General features: G+C 41.2%; 1 protein-coding gene across 2 annotated transcripts in view; it reads right to left on the bottom strand.

Moving 5' to 3' along the window:
• Positions 1 to 22,357, bottom strand: part of LOC142289777 (calcium/calmodulin-dependent protein kinase type 1D-like) — a 138,251-nt gene that overhangs the window by 11,682 nt on the left and 104,212 nt on the right. For both annotated transcript variants that reach the window (XM_075333707.1, XM_075333708.1), the window contains exons 4-12: positions 17,575 to 17,703; positions 15,792 to 15,866; positions 13,685 to 13,823; positions 13,313 to 13,436; positions 11,690 to 11,765; positions 11,320 to 11,432; positions 11,055 to 11,133; positions 9,216 to 9,303; positions 6,745 to 7,703 (exon numbers count right to left, since the gene is read on the bottom strand). In XM_075333707.1, coding sequence (XP_075189822.1) covers positions 6,745 to 7,703; positions 9,216 to 9,303; positions 11,055 to 11,133; positions 11,320 to 11,432; positions 11,690 to 11,765; positions 13,313 to 13,436; positions 13,685 to 13,823; positions 15,792 to 15,866; positions 17,575 to 17,703 — 1,782 coding nt within the window. The remainder of the gene's footprint in view (positions 1 to 6,744; positions 7,704 to 9,215; positions 9,304 to 11,054; positions 11,134 to 11,319; positions 11,433 to 11,689; positions 11,766 to 13,312; positions 13,437 to 13,684; positions 13,824 to 15,791; positions 15,867 to 17,574; positions 17,704 to 22,357) is intronic.

Genomic DNA, 22,357 nt, shown 5'->3' with positions numbered 1-22,357 from the left:
CCACCAGCTCGGCCTTGGGAAGAGGACCAGAGTGGTAATACAGCATCAGCAGTAAATGGATATTACAAGAGCTGTGCCAATGTTGACAGATTGAATACAGGGCCAAGGACACCTGGTCAGACTTAATCCAGGAATAGGTCGATTGGGATGCCCAGAAAATCGTGGAGGGCGATGAAGACTCTGACGAGGATGACACAGACAAAGTAAACTACTTCCCAGATCAAGGATTCCATGGTAGTCTGCAATCAACAAACGGTACCAAGCAACCCAAATCTAGGGGTTGTTGGCCGCAATTGAACCCGAAGCCACAAGCGAGTATTCAGTTTTGGGAATTCCAGTTGAACTAGTACTAGCTACTCTCCCAGGACTATCCCACTACCCAGCAAAGCCCCACCAGGGCAAAGGTTTACAAACAGTGCCTGTGACTTGTCCAATCCACCACGCTGTTATATGTCCGGTCGCCTTGGACATATGGACAAAGATTTTCTACAAAGCCGTGGCCCCATGCCTGAAGCCTGTTTGCCTACCCAGCTGGTAAAAGCCTGCCAAGATGAGTCATCGGGGTCTGAGGGATGCTACCCCTGGGATACACAAGCCGCAGAGCAGGTGATCTACCCGGTCAAACACTTTACCCCAGCCAACCTCCATCGCCACATGCCTGGAGCCTGCCCGAAGGTCCATCCAGTCAACATCTGCTGAGACAAGCCATCAGGGTCTGAGGGATGTTACCCCCAGGATACACCAGCTGTGGAGGAAGTGATCTACCCGGTCAGAAACCCTACCCCAGACAACGTCCATTGCCTCATCCAGCTTGTCCAGGTCAGTGACATACAGGCCCAAGCACTTTGAGACACTGAGTCTTCTATCACCCTGGTAAGCCCAGATATTGTTCCCACAGAACACCCTTTACCAGACCACCAAGTGACCACCTCACTGGCTTGCCGCCAACTCTCGGACATCCCTCTGGCACATGTGCATTTAGACGGGGGCACCGACCAGTTAGAAAAGGGACTCATGGACGGCCATCCCACACCTGTTAATTTGGGGAATGACTGGTGCCCTATGTAAAATCTCATTAGTGTGCATATTTAATACCAGCAGCCACCCCCTCCATGTGTTGGTAAGTTGAGAGTGTATCTCATCGGTATTCAGCACCTGTGTTACCTACATCTTTATCATGAGGGGCTGGCTGTATCCTGCAAGTGCATTTGCCATTTTGACCTGATTTGGCTGGAGGATTTTTTCTAGTTTTTTTTTTTTTTTTTTCATTTTTTGCTTTGAATGACCAGGGACAAGAACTATACATTCTGTATATCACAGCCATCATGCACAAACAAGCCAAGAAGCCCTTTGATGCGGATCCTTCTGCCACCTCTTCCAAGGATGACCCACATCTCCAACCTCCATTGCCCATCCCTAAGCTGACTGCAGTGAGTATACCTAACCAAACTGAGGCCATTTACTGGGGGGAGATATATCGTAAGGAGTTTAGGGAAGCCAACTCATGGACCCCACCTTAGAGTTTGTCTGTAGTGCGGCTAACCAACCTGGGGGAGTAAATCAGAGGGAGATGGGAGCCTCTGTTGCTGACCTAACTACCAAAAGAGCAAAGATTATGAAAATGTTAAGATATCGTCCTGAGAAAAGGGCAATGATGATTGGTAGAATATATCACGTCTGGCCACCACATCAACTGTGACCCTTGCTATTATCCAGCAGTTTTCCGGGGCAAATTAAGAAGGGGAGATATGACGATACAGCATTGACCTCTTGTATGAAGGTGAACTGTTCTTAATTAGGCCAGACATATGGCTCATATTGTTTGTTAAATCAAGAGAAGATAACCATTCTCTTCTCCCAGACTGATCGGCGCCTTATTGTCTATATATGCGTATTCACTCAGCCCTTCTGATTACATAGTTGAGAGAAAAATTATGCAGTCGGATTCAACTTGCGACCAATGAGAGAGCAGTCATCTCCCCCAATCCTGTAAGAGAACTGAGAGCTATACAAGGGCTTTGCTCTTGTCAACAGTATGTTAGCCTCTACATGCCCCCAGCCAAGGAACTTTGGCTCCAGCTGGGGAACACAGAACTGCACCAAGATTATTATTCTACATGTCCTAGCTGAGGAGTTTTGGCTCCAGCTGGGGAATTACAGAACTTCACAAAGAGAATTGATTTTACATGATATCAGCGGAGGAACCTAGGTTCCCACTGCAGAAACACAGAACTGCTTCCTAAGCTTGCCGCTATCTCTTCTCAGTGGGTGCCTGTCAAAAGTGGGTGCTGCTGAACTGGGATAGTTAGCCCTGAATGCCCTGAAGTCAAAAAGATTCTAATCCCTGGCAGGTCAGCATAAGGTTGAGACTCTGTTGCTTGTACCATCTTTTGTTCTTACAGGGAATGTACTATATGTTTTTACCTGTTGGTGAACCAATAAAGTATTACTGATGTGTGGTTTACTCATCCTGTATTGTCTGAGTTGTGTTTTGCCCACATGAAAGGAGATCGAGCATTCAGTGGTTTAAGTCCTGGTCTTTGCAGTCTTTATAAAGACAGCTAGGCAAGTGGACGAGAGCACTCACTGACCTCGTGCCTACACAATATGTACAGCAGTCTCTGAGTCCCCTATATGATCTATTTCTAGCAGTCTCAGTGTCTCCTATGTGATGTATACACAGTAGTCTCTGTGTCCCTTAAGTGATGTATATACAGCAGTCTCAGTGTCTCCCATGTGATATGTACTTCAGATATCCTACTGCTTGAGTTCTATAAATGTCACGTGAGCAGTGATGAATATCTCACTGTGATTATACATGCAGTTTTATTAACATCTGTGTTCAGAACTTACTGCTGCGAGTACTTTAAAAAATTCATCAACAAAGAGTTGACTGCGCTACAGGTCAAGTGAAATCTAGAAAGGTAGCTGCAAGTAGCAACAACATTAATACCACCTAATATCACACTGTACACCAAAGAGAAGCAGATCAAGCCATCATATTAGGGTTGAATAAATTAAATGTTTAACCAAATAACGCAGGATAAATTTGAAGTTGATAATTTTGTACAACCCTCGAATGATGGTATAAACATTCAATTGGCCCCTGACAGATAAAATATTCCCAATCCCTGCCCTACAAGAACAGTAGGTTGATATAGCCTTACCACCACCTATGCCCAATAGCAGCAGACTGTGGATCAGTAGCGCAACTATTAGATGGGCAGTCGCCCCGAGCCCCAGACCTGGAGGAGCCCACTCGGAGCTACTGCTACTCAGGGCTGAACTGGAGGAATTCGCTGTATGAGTGCTGCTGGCGCAGAGGAGGGCGAATGAGCTCCTTCCCAGAAAGAAAACAATACCTGCTATTAGTAAAGGACCTGTGATGATGTCATTCACATGTGACCCCAATTGGTAGGAGCCACAGAATTTTGCTGGTCAGTAAATAAGCAGCAGGTGGTGAAGGAGAAGCTGGAGGAGATACAAAGATGTGTGACAGGTAATGAGAGTACAGGGGGACATGGGTGTTGCAGGGTTCAGGGTGAGTGGCATATGGGGGTGCAGTGTGAGTGGCATATGGGCGGTGCAGGGTGAGTGGCATATTAGGGGTGCAGACTATGACAGAGGGGTGCTTGAGAGAGGTGTCAAGGGGGTGCAGGTTGCGTGGTATATGGGGGCAGTGTGTGACATAAGGGAGCAGGATGTGTGCGATATGGGAGGCAAAATGTGTGAGACAGGGTTCATGGTGTGTGCAGTATGGGGGGTGCAGGCTCTGTAGGGGATATGAGAATGTAAGGTGTGAGGGATATGGAGATGCAGGGTATGTGGATATTGGGGTACAGGCTGTGTGTGGGATATTGGGGTGCAAGGTCTGGAAGGGATATTGGATTGTAAGGTTTGAGGGATATTGCTGTGCAGGGTGTGTGGGATATTAGTGGTGCAGGGTGTGAGATATGGGGATGCAGCGTGTGTGGGATAGAGCACCACAAAGGTGAAGGTGAGGGATAAGGTAAGTGCTCCACTGTGTAGTCTGTGGATGTAGTATGGGCCATTAGTATCCCCTATATCAGAAGTTTATGGATGTAGTCTTTCCACCACCTCTCCTCTATAACAGCTGTCTGTGGGTTGTCTTACCACCACGTATCCTTTATACCAGCAGTCTGTGGTTTATTTTTACCACCATCTACCCCCTATAAAAGCAGTCTGTAGATATTCTGGAAAGCTCCCTATTTCTTACAGCTGCAGGCTATGAATGTAGGTTTGACCCCCACTAGCCTTTATAACAGCCATCCATGCAGTTGTGTTAATGAGCAGGAATTAGATTGTTTCCAGAAATATATCTCTTTTATTTCCAAATAAGTGACAAATATCATGACATTTTTTTCATCATTTTCTATAGGCAGTATTACTGTATGTGACTTATTCCTTTCATTCAAGAGATAATTACATTTTCATGATTTGTCTCATTTTCGGTTCTCAATCTTAAAATAAGGTGATTTTCAGGGCTATTTGTTCTTTACTTTATGGCTTTATTTTCTGATGTGTTACTTAAATGTTTGTTTTCTACTGTTACTTATAAGAAACAAATTCATAAATCCTTTTATTCATTTCATCTGGATATGAAAAACTAGGTCCACTAAATAAAAATGCAAACCAAAAGTTAGCTATCCCCCAACGTACTCGTCTCTCTGTGAGCGCAGCAAAATGAGCTCTTTCTGGGTAGCGTAAAAGTGAATGACATTATCTAGCCCTTGTTCTGTATCCTCAAGATGGCACTTCCTGACATGTCAGAAGAACCTTCTCCTTTAAAAACCCTTTAAAAACACTTAAAAAAAAACCCCTCTATAAATGCCTTTAAAATAGCACAATATAGATTTTACCAATATATTTCAATTAACAAAGGTCAGTCAGTCTTAAGATTTTTTGTTAGTGTTATGTCACAGCATCTTGTTCTTCTGCTTCACATAAGATAGAGTTTCCTGTGTTGGCGACTCTTGTGCCGGCTGATTGGCTATGGTCAATATCTAAGGCTGGCCCCTTCCTGCTGGCACAGAATGCGCTCTTCTGAGTCAAGTGCAAGCTTAAAGTGTAGCTGCTGGGACTGAACCCGGTACAAATATCTTTATATTGCCTGTGACCCGAGCTGCAGTGACCTCTGATGCCTGGTGATGTCACGTCAACTTTCAGAATTGCAAGTTGACCCAGCATTACAGAGGCGGGACCCAATCTCGGTGAGTGACTGGGCTCTGGGCAAAGTTTCCCTACCCATAACAGCCCAGCATTGCTCGTGCTTGCGGCGCTCTACGGTGAAGGAGAGAGTGTGAGATGATGGGCTGTAACGTGCGATGAAACTCCGCCACAGCCCAGTCACTCACGGAGTCTTGCCTCGGTGATGTCGGGTCAACATTGAGTTATTGAGGAACATCATAAGACTTCTTTAGAAAATCACCAAATGGGTTTTTCAAGCATTGATATTTTTTTCTTAGTTATTATATAGTTTTATTCCTAAAACATTGTGCAAAGGTTAAACATTGTAGAACAGTGACAGTCTAAATACATCTAATTCCTTGACATCTGTACATTAAAATCTTTAGGTAATCTCCTTAATAAGGGAATAAGCTCTATTAGAACAATAAAAATAAACCTAAAAACTATACTGCTACTTTTTAATAAAGAATTAATCGGAGGGTTAGAAAACAGGGCTAGCTTTAGGCATATGTAAACCCATGGGCAATACAATTATATTAGGGTCACTGTTATCCAACTCTTAAGGTCCAGTCACACTAAGCAACTTACCAGCGATCCCAACAACGATAGGGATCGCTGGTAAGTTGCTAGGAGGTTGCTGGTGAGCTGTCACACTGCGACGCTCCAGCGATCCCACCAGCAACCTGACCTGGCAGGGATCGCTGGAGCGTGGCTGCACGAGTTGCTGGTGAGCTCACCAGCAACCAGTGTCCAGCCACACGTGCAGAGAGCAGGGAGCAGCGCACACTGAGCGCTGGCTCCTTGCTCTCCTAGTTACAGCACACATCGGGTTAATTACCCGATGTGTGCTGCAGCTACATGTGCACAGAGCAGGGAGCAGCGCACACTGCTTAGCGCTGGCTCCTTGCTCTCCTAGCTACAGCACACATCGGGTTAATTAACCCGATGTGTCCTGCAGCTACATGTGCACAGAGCAGGAGCCGGCAGCACAGGCAGTGAGAGCGGCTGAGTCTGGTATCAAAGGTAAATATCGGGTAACCAAGGACAGGGCTTCTTGGTTACCCGATGTTTACATTGGTTACCAGCCTCTGCAGAAGCCGGCTCCTGCTGCCTGCACATTTAGTTGTTGCTGTCTCGCTGTCACACACAGCGATCCGTGCTTCACAGCGGGACAGCAACAACTAAAAAATGGCCCAGGACATTCAGCAACAACCAACGACCTCACAGCAGGGGCCAGGTTGTTGCTGGATGTCACACACAGCAACATCGCTAGCAACGTCACAAAAGTTGTTCGTTAGCAGCGATGTTGCTAGCGATGTTGCTTAGTGTGACGGGGCCTTTAGGTTGAAAACATAGAGAATATTTTGTAAGATCAGATTGGGAACCCAAAAGTATGTCACTTTGCCATGTTCACACATTTGCCGTGTATAACAACCCTATTTACGAAAGGCCTTCTGCTCCATTCTGTCAGACATTATTTTACTTGAATCTCTGCCTGTTTTATTTAAACTGTTGGTAGTGTTTAGAATGACTTACTGTTTCTTGTGACCTTTCTTCATCTGGCCAGTTTCTGGACATGAAATAGGTTTTCCCTTCTCATACGTTTCTACTGAGATGCCATTAGTCACAAATATGTTAGTGGCGACTGGAATTTTCTCATTCTTCACAGTCCCATTTGATAAATCCAAAGGTTTGCAATGAGGGAGATCCATGCACAGGATATCCAGGTTTACCTTTTTTGGAGTACTGTTCCTTGATGTACTTTCCTGGACAGAGGACTGAGCATTGACCTTCTTATTTGGGCTCCTTGAACAACTAGCTTCTTTCTCAGGGTTCTTTCTTGAAGGTGTGTTCTGTAGTGAATTGTGATGTGTGTGACTTTTACAGTTAGGTGAAGAGGGGAGATCAAGTGATTGAGAAGGACTTTTAGGTTTTGGGTAACTTTGTTTGGTTTCTTTGGGGTTGTTATCCAAATGAGTTACAGTGGTAATCTTGCAGGCCTGTGCCATGGACTTTGTTTGTGACATTGGATGTACTGGGCTAGTTTGTGTAGCACTATTCTGTTTTACATTTGTTACTGGCTTCTTAGACTTCTGGACCTCATGACTTGGCTTGGGGGACATTTGACAATCTGTTGATTTAAGTCCACTGGAATCTCTATGCGATACATTACTTTGCTGAAACTGATGATTCAATTGACTGGTATTTTTGGAGGAACCAGCTTCCTTTACTGTTGCTTTCTTTAGATCAGAATTATTTCTTAAATTGGCTGCTTCACGTACATTTCCATCTCTGCTAGGATGCAAATTATAGTTCTCATGGGTTTTTCCTAGCTCTTCACTGATAGTACTGGGAGTCCCTGGTCTTGTGGCATTGGTCACTTTGATAGTGGGCAATCCATTCTTCACTTCACAGGCAGATCCTGAGCTGCCCTGGTCGGTATGCATGTGCATTTTTTTCATGTGATTAACCACTGTTGCTGCATTAAAGGCTTGCTGCAAAAAAAATATTTTATTATTATTTTTTTTTCATTTGTTTCAAAAAGAAATATACAAAAAATGTTCAGATTATGATGTATTGTTTCTACATAACACAATAGACTTTATAGTGTAAAGGGAACCTGTCAGGTGCAATATGCACCCAGCACCGTGAGCAGTGCTCTGTGGATATTTCTAATCCCTGCCTAAAGGGGGCTTTACAAGCAGCAATATCGTTAGCGATAGTTGGTATCGTTGGCCCCCGTTGTTTGTGCGTCACGGACAAATCGCTGCCCGTGGCGCACAAAATCGTTAGGAGCTGTCACATGGACTTACCTGCCTAGCGATATTGCTGTTGCCGGCAAACCGCCTCCTTTCTAAGGGGGCGGTTCGTGCGGCATCACAGCGGCATCACTAAGCGGCCGCCCAATAGAAGCGGAGGGGCTGAGATGAGCGGCCGTAACATTCCGCCCACCTCCTTCCTTCCTCATTGCTGGCGGCCGCAGGTAAGCTGTAGTTCGTCATTCCCGAGGTGTCACACGTAGCGATGTGTGATGCCTCGGGAACGACGAACAACCTCCGTCCAGCAACAATCAACGATTTTTTTAAAATGAACGACGTGTCAACGATCAACGATAAGGTGAGTATTTTTGATTGTTAACGGCTGTTTGTTGTGTCACACGCAACTACGTCGCTAACGATGCCGGGGGTGCGTCACAGAATTTGTGACCCCGGCGATATATCGTTAGATACGTCGTTGCGTGTAATGGGGCCTTAACAGTCCCAGCCTATAGTAGCATAGATAAAGGGATCTTTAGAAAAAGTATTTCTAAAGATCCTTTATGATATGCTAATGAGGCCAGGGTGTTAGTTCCCTTGGCTAGTCGGCCCCCTTAGCATGTAAGCACGCCCCTGTGGGCATGCTAACATGCTAATGAATGCACAGCGTCAAAGGATGATCACACTCACATATCTGCTGCCATCGCGTCCAACTCAGATTTTGGCTCAGTGCGCATGATCCCGAACTTTCAGTCATGTGCACTATGAAGCCAGGTGTATGCGTCCTGGCTTCAAACTCGTGTAGTGCGCATGACCGAAAGTTCGGGATCATGCACACTGAGCCGAAGTCCAGAGTTGGACGCATTGGCAGCAGAGAGGTGAGTGAGATCATCCTCTGATGCTGCGCATTCATTAGCATGTTAGCACAACCACAGGGAATTAGCAATATGCTCCCAGAACTTCTCGTGGTTCTGGGTCCATATTGCACCTGACTTAATTTCAGAACATGCAATTCGGAGCTCAGTTTTTCATATAAAATCCTATGCACGTACATAATATTAAAAGATCAGTAGGGAACACAATGATGTGGTTAACCAAGTGTTGCCATTTAGTAAAAAAGATGCATTGTGATAATGCTGAAAACCACAAAACCCCTGTGCATTACACTGTGATAAATGGATTAATTTTTACGTTGCAGAACGAAGCCATGAAGATAACAATAAAATTATGACTCAGTACAGCAGAACTCACCTTCCATTTACTTTTAGCAAAGTTCTTCTTGATTTGGATGCTGACTGAGCGGTAGATGTCTCGATGGAGAGCTGTATTCCCAGCAATCCTGCAGAGTATGAAAGTCCATTGTTAATGTACTAGAGAGCATACTTCATACCTTTTTTGCGATATGTGGGGGAAACAAATGTGAGAATAGCTCTCAGATTCGCAGGAAGGTAGACAAGGCTCCCACACAGGAGACCAGTAGTGCTTGACAGATACCTCATGCTGATGTCCGATAATTGCTGTTATACAGTATGGAGTGGAAGAGGTTTGTCTTTCACATCAGTTTCACTTTTATTAATTTTTTAGTATTACTAATGTACTGTACTGCTATTTATGTCAAGGTCCCTCTCTATCAGCAAATTCTGCCTGCCCACGCGATACATGGGGAGCCATCCATTTGAATAGCTGCCATGTGACGCTACACCTCCGCAGATTGGCCTCTGAATGGCAAATGTGGCCGGATGCAGCTTGCACAGGAATTAACCGCTGATTGCCAGGATTAGAGAAGGTGCCTTATACTGTATTTAAATGGTTTGTCCATTTTCAGGAAAGTAGACCCCAAACTTGTAAAATAGCTTCAGCTGCCAACTCAGTGGGTGCTCACGCTTCCTAGGTACAGCGCCTTGCTGCTCCGCCAGTCCGGTGTTATGGCTGCAGCAGTGATGTCATGTCTATAGCACGCATCACTGCTCTGCCAGACTCTATTTAGAGGTTGACACTAGCAATGAGCGAGCACTACCATGCTCGGGTGCTCAGTACTTGTAACAAGCAGTAGGATGCTCAGTGGGGCTCGACTCGTATACCAAGTATAATGAAAGTCAAGGGAGAACTTGAGCATTTTTTCGTAAGATCTTCTGGAAAAAATGCTCTCGTTTCCCTTTGACTTCCATTATACTTGGCACACAAGTTGACCCCATCTAAGCGTCCGACCGCATCTGAGCACCCGAGCATGGTAGTGCTCGCTCATCACTACTTGACATCAGGTGCCACTAAGCTCAGTGAACGAATAATGAACTAGGTGATTGACTAGAGTGGTGACACATGCTACCGTATTGACCTGATATCATCACTTCAATTAAAACCCTCAGACTGAAGCAGTGGCAGGAAGCTGGCACTGGATTAAGGTTGTGAGTATCTGCTAACATATTTATTTGAGCTATTTTACAGAGTTTGGGGCCACTTTCCTAAAAGGGGACAACTTCTTTAAAGAAGGGGTCGTTTTTCTGACTTGTGCTTAATATTAAAAGTAACCTTGACGTTTCTGATGTCTTAAGCGTCAACTAATAAGATTTGATAAATGTTACTTATGTATTAGAACATATATTGGGGGCCACTTCTTTCTCGTTCTCAGGGAGTCCATCATGATTTATCCTAAGGGCTCATTTTATTATCTTAAGAAGCGCCATTCCTATAAAATGTCTGAGCCTGGACGTATTATCAGTAACTGCATACACAGGACTGTCTTTGTCAGCAAATACATTAGCACACTAATTTTCTGCTTTCAGAAAGCTATTTACAAGTGTGCTTTGTATTAACTGTCTCTAATTCCCTCTGCCAAGCGTGGCCTAATTAGGTGATCATAATTGGTAGACACGAATATAATACTGAGATGTTTCCAAATTACTATACTGTGTTTATTGGATCATTTTGATTTTATTCTGCTAGGACGGGAGCTGTAGCATGACACTACGGATAGATGTGTAGTACTAATATGTGAAGTACCACTTGATTCCTTTTTAACAGCTGTTCATGTGGTTAAATCGCAGTAAAATGATTCTGCCCTACAGAGAGGACTTAGGAACGGTATCTCACCATGGATGCTTCAGGGCTATTTCACAATTGTATCGTTTCTTGGGATCTTTTTCCAGAAGACTGGTGATAAAATCTTTTGCTAAAAAAATATCAAAGACTAAAGTTAAGAAGTCAAGATTTAAGACAACCAAAAAAATAGTAAAACTAGACTCCAAGACGTCATCTAGTATAAATTCTGGTGCAACAATTTCTATTATTTTATTTTTTTACAGGTTCTTAAGAGAAGAAAATGTATTTCATATCAATGCAATAAAAATTCACTTACCGGATATGGAAATATCATCCCAAAATGGTGATTCAAACTCATACGATCCATCTTTTATTTTCTCGAAGAGTTTAGACTCCGTTTCCTCATAGAATGGGGGATATCCACAAAGCCTATACATCAGAACATATATATATATATTCACTTTTGTACTTCCCAATTTTACCATTTTAGGCGAATTTCATTTTTTTTCTTTATTTTTTGCTTGTATTTGGCAATAATTAACATTTTGAGCTCTGGTGACCCACCACCAAATAATCATTGGTCTCAGTCACTTCTAACATGTATGATATATTTTGTTGCTTTATCAAACAATGGGAAACAAAAATCGGAAATCTGTGGAAATGTACGTACTAAATGAGTTACTTACAAAATATATGTAATTACTCCAATAGACCAGCAATCCACTGCTTTACTATATGGCTTTTGTGCAAGGACTTCTGGAGCTAAAAGAAAATTAAAACATATTTCATCTCAACTACACAAAAATGTATTAATTGTATTCAATTGAATAAGTGTTACATTTTAGTAACTAAGAAATTCTAAAAAGACTCAACATAAAAACATTGAGCCAGGTGCAAGTCTATGTTATCCTTGGTTTCAAATTCCTATAGGTAAATCTGGGAATCGATTAAAGGCTCAGATAAGATAAGGTTTATCATTACTATAGGGGGTTTTCTGGCTTAATAATATTGATGACTTATCCTAAGGGAGGGATTAATGGTGGGTGAGCAGTACAATGTTTAGTACTCAAAATGATGAGTGAACACTACGAGACTCAAGTGCTCTTACTCAAGAAGAGCAGGTCAAGTTGGACAGGCTTAAGTCATGTAATGAGTATAATGAAAATCAATGATTGGCCAGTTTGGCTCTCAACCCACATACAGCCTTAAACATAGGGAGGGAGAGCATTTTTTTTTGGTGGGGGGGCAGACTACAATCGAAAACATTTTTTTCATCCCTCAGTGAGAGCCATTCAGAGACTTCAAGTGGCTCTCACTGGGCTGCCAGATTACATGATTAAGAGAAGCGAGCCAGCGGTTTGTGTTTGATGTTTCACAAACGACACATCTGAGCACTCACGATACTCAGCCAAGCACTAAGCATACCCGAGCACCCTGATGCTTGATCGAATACCAAGCCTTGCCGAGCACACTTGCCTATCATTAGTAAGGATAGTTTACTGAGGGTGCAACCTCTGTTACCACTATTAAACAGCTGTTTCAGACTTCCCTAGTACTGTAATAATTGTTTCTGCTTGCCTCCATAGAGACTTTAATAAGTTCTAACCATTTATATGGCTGTCAAATGCCTCTCTATTTTCCTTATATCATACACATTGGATAATAATAGTTGATTTAGACAGTACCGGACATCCAGTTGATATGTATGATGGCCTCACTATTCTCCAGTGACAGATATTGGAGTAGATAAGGTTTGGGCAATTCAAATGTAAAGTCCTGATCATTTTGTTTTCAAGGGAAGAGAATAGACATACTACTGAAAACATATGAATGCTTGGCCGAACATAGTGAGAGTTAGGGTCCGTTAAGATGGATGGTCAAGTGATACTAAACAACCAATGATTGGTTAACATTTACTGATTGGTGGTCATATAGTGACCTGTTTATATAGGCAGAACTCAGTGGGTCATACTCAATGTAAAGAAGGTTCAGTGGACGTAGACTGCCACTGTTTCCGGCAGCGCAAGGCTTGTTTACAGACCACGATACACCACCAGGAATATTTTGCTCATTCATCAGGTGATTGGCAGGTTATTTACACTACAAGATTATTGTGAAATGAGCATTTTAAGAATTATTATTTTCGATAATCTTTCAGTGTAAATGCAGCTTTACATTAGGTATTTCATATATATGGCTAATATAGTCTAGGCTCTGTCTTACATTTGTAACAAGATGTTTGGTCCATGTAGGAAATACATTCTGTCTGTTTCTGTAGTTTAGCAAGTGAAAATATTTATCAAGCTTACCAACATATCCTGGCGTTCCACAGGCGGTAGACATAATGCCAGTTTCTTCCATTTTCGAAAGCCCAAAATCTGTTATCATAATCTTTGCGTTTTCATCTGGGGTGAGGTAAAGAAGGTTTTCTGGCTGCAATGTACAATGTAGAAGGTTATGGCATAGGTAGACCTTTGTGCTTAAAAACAATAACAATATCTGTGTTTATGGTGATTTTTACACATGGATTTACGTGTTTTCATGGATTTTTATGTTTTTATTAGCTCATTATTTCAAAGAAAGATAATAAAAAATATAACTTCTCATTTCAGTGCAGTTTAATAAAAATGGTTACAATTTTTGGCCTTCTAGACTCAAGGTGATATGTTATGTTTTTTTACCTTTAAGTCCCGGTGAACAATGCCATTGTCATGAAGATATTTTACAGCTGAGAGAACTTGACGGATTACATTACTGGCATCTTTCTCTGTATACACTCCACGTTCTAATATACGATCAAAAAGTTCTCCTCCCGATACCCTATGATTGGAAAAAAGTAGGTATTATTTACACTATACCATACTAGTCAAAGGGCAAGACTAACATTTTGGATGGAAGTTTACTTTATTGCAAATGAGTAACACAATGCTACTTCTACATCTATTTCATTCCGTACATGTGTAACATACTGGCAATGTTCCTTCTAGTCTGAATTTCCATGGCTACAAAAAGGGATGCTTGATCAGCTAGAGAAGGAGCAGTGATTCATCTGAAGTAGGTATTATTTGTGATAATGTTATTATTCTTCATGAAGATCGTTCATACGACAGACTTTTCTCAATGAGGATTTTGAACCCCAGGATGTTGGACTTTATTTTATAGATCTGTAGATATTTGAGATTGATTTTGGGTTATGTTCTCTCTCTGTGACTATAAATGCATATCACCACCCATAATTCTAAAATTATTATGTTCTTCAAATTATTTCAAGTTAAGGGAACCGGTCCCCAGATTTATGTTTTCCAATCTCATGGCAGCATAAAATAAGGGTAGACACTAGACACCTTCTGGTGGTGTGTAGTTTTGCCCTGTTAATTATTACTCCTATAGATTTTAGGCTACTTTCACACTTGTGTTGGATGGCTATCCGCAGCCTAGAGGAATTACGGTAACCTTTGCAGGAAACCGTTTTATTCCTCATAGACTTCTATTAGCTACGGATAGCAACGGATGGTCTTGCGTTGCATGCGCACCGCGGCGCATCAGTTGCTTTGTCGCTGACCGTCAGTGACCGTCGGGCAGATGGAACGCTGCATGTAGCATTTTTCTGCGCTTGGCGGAGTGTCAAAAAACCGCAACCTGCAGGAATCTGTTGGCGTCCATTGTTTTTATAATGGACGCCTATGATGGCGGATTCCATGAGAATCTATCATTTGACGGATTCCGTTAACGCATCCGTCTTTACACAACTGCGCATGCCCAGATGTGTAAAGTCAAGGAAAAAAAACTATAACGGATTGCGTTATTTTTTACGATCCGTTGCATCCCTTGTGCCACTATATGCAACGCATCCGTTGCATGCGTCACACAACGCAATGCTACGGATGCCGTTCAACGCAAGTGTGAAAGTAGCCTTAGAAATTCACAGTTTTAGTCCTCATCCAGTCATCTGTGAGTCACGTATGTGTGCTATCCTGATTTTCATGGATAGACCATGTACCCATTAAACTCTTTAGAGCTATTCACAGAATGGTGCTCTTTACAGGCCATGTAGCTGCAAAAAAAATTTTGAAGACATGTCCACAACGGATGAAAATCAGCCATGCAAGTCTATGGCTCCGTGGAAATGAGCACGGATGGCATGAGTCTGCAATTCGTGTACTGTCCATGATTTATATTGTAAAGGATCGAAAAAAATTGTAATATATATATTTTTCCATACATGAAAATCACAAATCAAACACTGATGGTAAAAGCTAACACTCACCAAACAATGATGAAAAGCCGAATTAATGCACCAATGACACTCGGACTTGCGTATGTGAAAATCACTGAATGAGGCTTTAGCTACATCAGGTCTGCTAGTCCTCTCTTTGTCGAGCTTAGTCTGGCCTACACTGTGTATAGGCAGAAACTTGCCAATGGTGGGCTAAGTCATACAATTATTGAGTATTATATAGCAGGACCTTAAAATACAGAGCTGCAGCAGCTAAAATAGTGTGTTTTTAAAACTTACATTTTTTATTTTAGCTTAATTTTTTTATAATCTTCTTAAGTTTGTATTATTTTGAGCGAACATTTTTGGGGCTTGGGAACAATTTAAATTTTTCCATTTACAGTCTGAAGATGCAAAAGTTTCAACTTTTAATGGCTGTCTTGGAAACAATTATTATTGTAACTTGAGGGGCTGCAATTCTAGAATATTCCAACTATAGACAACAATATATTGTAGTAAATGAGTGAATTTAGTTCTATTAACCGATGCATCCAGTTCAGGAGATTACTTACAGCTGCATAACGAGGTAGAAGTGTGAAGAGCTCTCATAGATGTCTTCCAGGGTCACAATGTTATCATGTTTAATCCTGATAGAAGGGGACAAAATGTTTTGGCGTTTTTTCAGTTACATTGTTATAATTGATAGTGAAGATTGAGAAAGGAAACACTTTATTTGTGAGCTAAACATGTTAAAGGGAACCTGTCAGGTGTAATATGCACTCAGAACCATGAGCAGTTTTGGGTGCATATTGCTAATCCCTGCCTAATCATCCCTGTATACACTAGCATAGATAAAGAGATCTATAGAAAAAGTATTTCTAAAGATCTTTTATGATATGCTAATGAGCTCAGGGACTAGTCCTGAGGACGTTATATCCCCCGACTAGTCCGCCCTCTTAGCATGGTGGTACGCCCACATGGGCATGCTAAGATGCTACCAATGTACCTGTGTTTGCTGTGAACGTTGATCTGAATGCCAGGCACTTCCAGTCATGTGCAGTATGAAGCCAGGTGTACGCGTTCCGGCTTTAGACAGGTCTACTGCGCATGACCGGAAGTACTGGGCATTCTGAAGCGTGGTCACAGCGAGCACAGGTACGCACATCACTGCTGGTGACGCTGCATTGAATAGAATGTTAGCACACCCCTGTGGGTGTACTACTATGCTAAGAGGGCGGATTAGTCGAGGGATATAACGCCCTTGTGACTAGTCCCTAACTTCATCAGCATAAGATTAGAGATCTTTAGAAAAAAATCTATGCTTTTACATACAGGGACAGTTGGGCAGGGATTAACAATATGCAAACAGAACTACTCGTGGTTCTGGATGCATATTGCACCTGACAGGTTCCCTTTAAGGATTTAACTAAAACCAGTAAAGTCATCAGTCATCTATAGAGCCTCAGAGAAATTAATCAACATAACATTGTATACGTCAAGTATTTGTAAACTTTCATCAGCGTTAATTTGTTTCAGATTCAGACAATAACTTTGTTGCTAAAATACAGATTTTAAATTGTGGATAACTAATTCCATCATACAATATTATAGCCTATAGCTGCCACACAGCTCCATCCATGTGAAAGGACCTGTATTGCATAGCGGTTGTTGGCTGTGAGCATTACTGTGCAGGAAAAACAACTTTGAACTGAGCAGTCCACATCAATCTACAAATTAGTGAGGATTCTGGCATTCTGATCTCACTGGGTGTTGGCATATCACAATATAGTACAAAAACCCTTTCAAGCCATTATTAACTGATTAATATGATTCTTAAACTGATTTTAGAGGGTTTGTCCAGGAGTGAAATTATTGACACAATATACATCATCAATATCAGATTGAATGGGGTCTGACACTCAGCATCCTCAAGATCAGCTATATCAGTTTTGGTAGAAGCCTGAAAACAGTGTATTATGGTAGCTGGAACAGTGCAGCTCTGTGCACTCTGGGTCAACCATTCCTGGGAGCTCAGCTCCCAACAATTTCAATAGGAACCTAGCTGCAACACCTTATAATGGCCAATACATAGTAAATAGAGCTATGGTGTTCCAGTTGTGTACACTGGGTACATCCAGACACTGCTAGAGCTGATAATAGCTGATTGGTGAAGATGATGGGTTTTAGTCCTTCACCAATATGATATTGATGACTTATCGTATGGAATGGTCATCAATATCACAGTCCACAGTTTTTGTCTTGAAGTTGAATGACTTGATAAACAAGCAATCTCAGAGATATTAGTTTAAATACTAAACACTTAATTTTGGTACACATGACATATAGAAGTCTTACCTCTTCAGCACTGCAATTTCATTTTCCAGGCTTCGATCTCTGGAACTGTTCACTTTCTTGATACACTTCAATGCATAATGGTGTCCAGTAGCTCTGTGCTTTACTAGAAACACCTCGGAGAAGGCTCCACTGCAGGAGAGAAAGAAGACATTAGTGTATCAACTTTGTATGAAGGAGAATTTAACATCAAAATTAAAAATCATCTTGACTGCGTCATTTCATTATTACTTTCAATTTAACCCAAAACAATACTTAGCTCTTTCTAACATTCTTCTGTGCATATCTTCTGTTCTGTGCACTAAAGGAGTTGCCCCATCTGGACAGCCCGAAAAGCAGTGGTTGCCAACATTTCTTACCACGAGAGCCACATGGAGCTCTGAGATACGTTTGCGAGCTATATTCATTGACCACTCCCCCTACAGTAGTTGCACTGAGAACTAGGTATAAAGATAGCCAAAACGTGTCCACAAAAAGCACATCATGACCATGTTGCTCATGCTACTGTGAGCAGCCTGCGAGGCCTACATGTGCTAGCATGGCCTGGGGCATCTCTAGACTTATGCCCCATCAAGCACATCTAGGATATCATAAGTGAGCAATTGCAAAAAGAGCTGCCAGCAGCGGAACTTAATGAATAGAGTGCTTAGGTGCATTCAATATAGGGGAACATTACTCAGACAAACATTAACAACCTCATTAATAGCATGGACATTTCTGCGCATGGCTTTCATATTGGTAACTGAATTAGTTAAGATATTTTCAAAATGTTGCTTCCATTTTTTCACCTCTTACATATTATTAACTTGTCTATTGATCTTATAATTTCCATGATTCCACCACTTTTTCTTTATGGTATAATTTAAATGTTGAAGAGTATTGATATAAACTTAGCCAAAGGCGATCCTACACATACAAGCACGCTTGATTCGGCCAAGAATGAGCACTGGAGATTACACCATTGCCAAACACCTCTGGCAGTGACCTATCGACCTTGAGGAAAAAGGATCAGAGATGATGCTTTATTCCCTGACCGCTGTTGAAAGCTGTCAGTCAAACAGCAAGTAAACATTGCATGGTTGGCCCATTCCAATGACTTTATTATAATAGCATAGCCACTTTAAGCTTCCCGCTGTTGTGTGTTTCCAGCTAAGTCTGGAAACTTTTTGAAATGTGGTGAAAGTAGAGCCCCCCCAAAATGTAGCTCACTTGTCAAAATTTGAGACATTCTTTTAATGAATTGTTTCATAAATATCCCCCAAGATAGGAGTATTATGTTCACAATACTTCAAATTCTTTTTTCATCACTTATTGCGTAGCTGCACATTATAGTCATTTATACATCCAAATTGCCATATTATATAATCAGATAAGCTTTTTCTGTGCCCATACTGGTTAATCGTGGTTACTTCCAAGGCATCAAGTACCTCTCTCCTTGATTAGCAGCCACTAATCCTTACTAAATCCCTCAATGTCTTTAACTTCTGATGATTTCAGCTGGGGACACAGTCGTAAGAAGCCTTTAGATGTAATCAGGAACATCTTGTTCATTGTTATCGATTGTGTTTTTAAAAGGGACCTGTCACATTGAAAATGCAATCTGATCTGTCAGCATCATGTTAAAGAAGGGGACTGAGGAGAGAAAGTGGCGGTCCCAATGTTTGGGCTTACTTAGCGGTATACATTATAGTATATAAACGTGGAGAAGGGGTTACTAAAACACTTTCCTGTTTTTCTGGTAGACAGTTTACATTTCGGATAATCCCCGTCCCTGTCCTTTCTTGGATGACAGAAATTAACATATTCACATTTTGGATTGATCTATTTCCCCTGGCTTAAATGGTGCTGACATATTCTTTAGCGCTGTACATAAGGCTTGGCACAACTATCAGGATGGATTTCTCTTTCTCGATAAGAAAAGCAGATTATACTTTGCTCATTGTCAACTACATTTTTAACGAGTCTGCTTTTATATTGACTATAAATGTTCTGTCTCTGCCCTGGTAGAATAAATGTACTTTGTAACACAAGAGTTATTTCCCTATGGACAAAGGTAATTGAAATAGTGGAAATCTGTAGAAAAGCAATCTGATGAAAGACCAAAACATGATCACATTGTAAGTAGAAGATTAAATGAAGCAGAAAGAATTTTATCCACTGCTGTGGAGCACATTTCTAATGTTGGCGAGTGCCACTCCCAAATGCACAAAATACCATTATGTAAGGTTAGTTTTCTTAATTGACATCTAAATGTTTTATTTCCTAAAACATTCGCAGGTCAGAGTTTGATGCTATGAATTAATCTGCAAGCTTAATTTGTTCATTCCTTTTCAGACTTTATGCAACCTGATCCAAGTTTCCGATTTTATGGGAGTGTTTCTCCCAGTAATGTATGCTGGATGTGAACTCTGTGTATCCAGGATATTGCTGCCTTTGTTAGTTTATTTCTAAGCACAGCTTCTATCTTGTACTTTTTTTCCTTTTTTTCTATTGCTTGTTTTCTCTGTCCTCCTTGATATTCTTTGTCCTCTGTCCACTAAGAAAAGGATTGGAATATCAGAGGGAGCTGTCAGAATCAAGAGTTCTGATGGTTTTGTAACATTTTTGCAAAAGTGCGCAGTTAGATAAAAGACTTGTTTTTTTGGGCTGACTATAAACATAAGACATATTGTATTGGATTTTGATGGGATCCTCTGATAATTACAAATCTGTAATGTTGAGGAAAAGAAGACTCAAAAGTGAATGAAAGAACAAAAAAAAAAGAAAAAATAAAGTACCATCATAAAAAAGTTTTACTAATACAGCAGGTAAAAAAAAATATTTAACATGTCACCAATTTTATAAGTAAATATATTTACTTATAAGAAAAGAAATCAAACAATAGATGTCCATAAATTTAGTGACATATAATAATGTGAAATTACAGGGAAAAAGTATTGAACACACTTACTGAAGTTTATTTACTACTTTGTACAAGAGCCTTTGTTGGTGATGAGTCTGGCAACTTCAAGATGCCTCCTGTATAGAGAAACTAGTCGCATGCATTGCTCAGGTGTGACCAAAGCCCATTCTTCCACACAAACACTCTTCAAATCCTGAAGATTCCGACTGCTCCTTATATGAGCTCTGAACTTTAGTTCTTTTCATACATTTTCTATTGCATTCAGGTCAGGTGATTCGCTGGGTCATTCTAGAAGATTTATTTTCTTTCTCTGAAACCGAGAGTTTCCTTGGCTATTTGTTTGGGATCATTGTCTTGTTGAAATATTCACTCTGATTTCATATTTTTCATCCTGGTAGATGACAGCAGATTTTTATAAAGGATGTCTCGATATATGTATTTATTCATCCTTCCTTCAATAATATGAGTTTGCTAGTGTCATATGCTGAAAAACAGCCCCACACCATGATGTTCCCACCTCCAACCTTCACTACTGGTATGGTATTTTTGGGGTGATATGCAGTGACTTTTGGCCTTCAATCATGGTGAGTATTAAGGCCTCCAAAGAGTTTCATTTTTGTCTCATATGACTACTAGGTTATATTCTCCCAATATTTCACAGGCTTGTCTAAATGTTGTTGTACAAATTTTAAATGCTTTTGAAGATGCTTTTTTTCAGCAATGGAGGTTGAGTGCATTAAGCATTATTTTGTTTGAAACAATTGTACCTGCTGATTCCAGGTTTTTCTGTACCTCTCCACAGGTGGTTTTTGGCTCTTGGAGAACTCTTCTGATAATTCTTTTCACTGCTTTGTCTGAAATCTTGCAGGGAACACCTGGTTGTCACTGGTTTATTGGGAAACTATTTTCTTTCCACTGTGGCCCCAACTGTGCTCACTGAAATGTTCAGTAGTTTAGAAATCCCTCTGTAACTAATGCAACAGTATGTTTTGCAACAATAAGTTTGTGAAGATCTTGAGACAGCTCACTGGGTTTACCTATCATGAGATGTTTCTTGTGTGGCACCATGGTAATGAGACACCTTTATACAGGCCATCAGTTGAACCAGATGATATTATTTTTCACTAAGTGTCAGGATTCCTTTCTAATTACTGATAGATTTCAGCTGGTGTGATGACTTTCCATGGCTTTTTGCACCTCTTCTTCATGTGTTCAATACTTTTTCATTATGCAGATTGTCTCTTCAGGGAAGAAATAGACAAACTCTAGTGTCACCTATTGGAAGTAGCAATCCTAAAAGTCAAAAGTAAACCTTTAACACTAGAAGTCGCAGAAATTTTGAGCTCCCCCCTGAAGTCCCGAAAGAGGGTCAGATGACATACAATAAACTGAATAGAACTAACTAGAAACTAAATGGCTAAACTCAATGGAAAACAACAACCTCCTGTGGTGCGACAGTAATGGCCTTAATTACAGAACAAAAGACTGTGATTATAGGATGTTAGCTAAAATCCTTCAAGTCATTGGACCCTGTCTCTGGGTTCCAAAGCTAGAAATGTAAAATGACCCCTCTCTGGGACTTCTAGTGTTAACAAGCTTTGTCAATTTACTTAGGATTTATACCAGATCAGAACCTCAATTTCCAGACACACTCCTTTGGGGCGATTGCCCCTCTTCAGTGAAAATTATGCTATCTGATCTGGCTTTATGAGACATTAAGATGGCTTTTAAGGGGAAAGCTTTTTTCATTGTGGAGACTGACGCACCAATCCGACATGCCAGTAGTGAGGAGACTTATAGCTGCAATTTTCTTCTGGGAAATTAATTTATTTCCCAGAGGAGCAATGCAGCTATAAGTCTCCTCACAACTGGCATGCCGGATTG

Source organism: Anomaloglossus baeobatrachus, chromosome 2 (assembly GCF_048569485.1).
Source record: "Anomaloglossus baeobatrachus isolate aAnoBae1 chromosome 2, aAnoBae1.hap1, whole genome shotgun sequence".
In the NCBI taxonomy this organism is placed as follows: Eukaryota; Metazoa; Chordata; class Amphibia; order Anura; family Aromobatidae; genus Anomaloglossus; species Anomaloglossus baeobatrachus.
The sequence above is the reverse complement of the archived record's forward strand: the minus strand, read 5'-3'. Positions and strand labels throughout refer to the sequence as shown.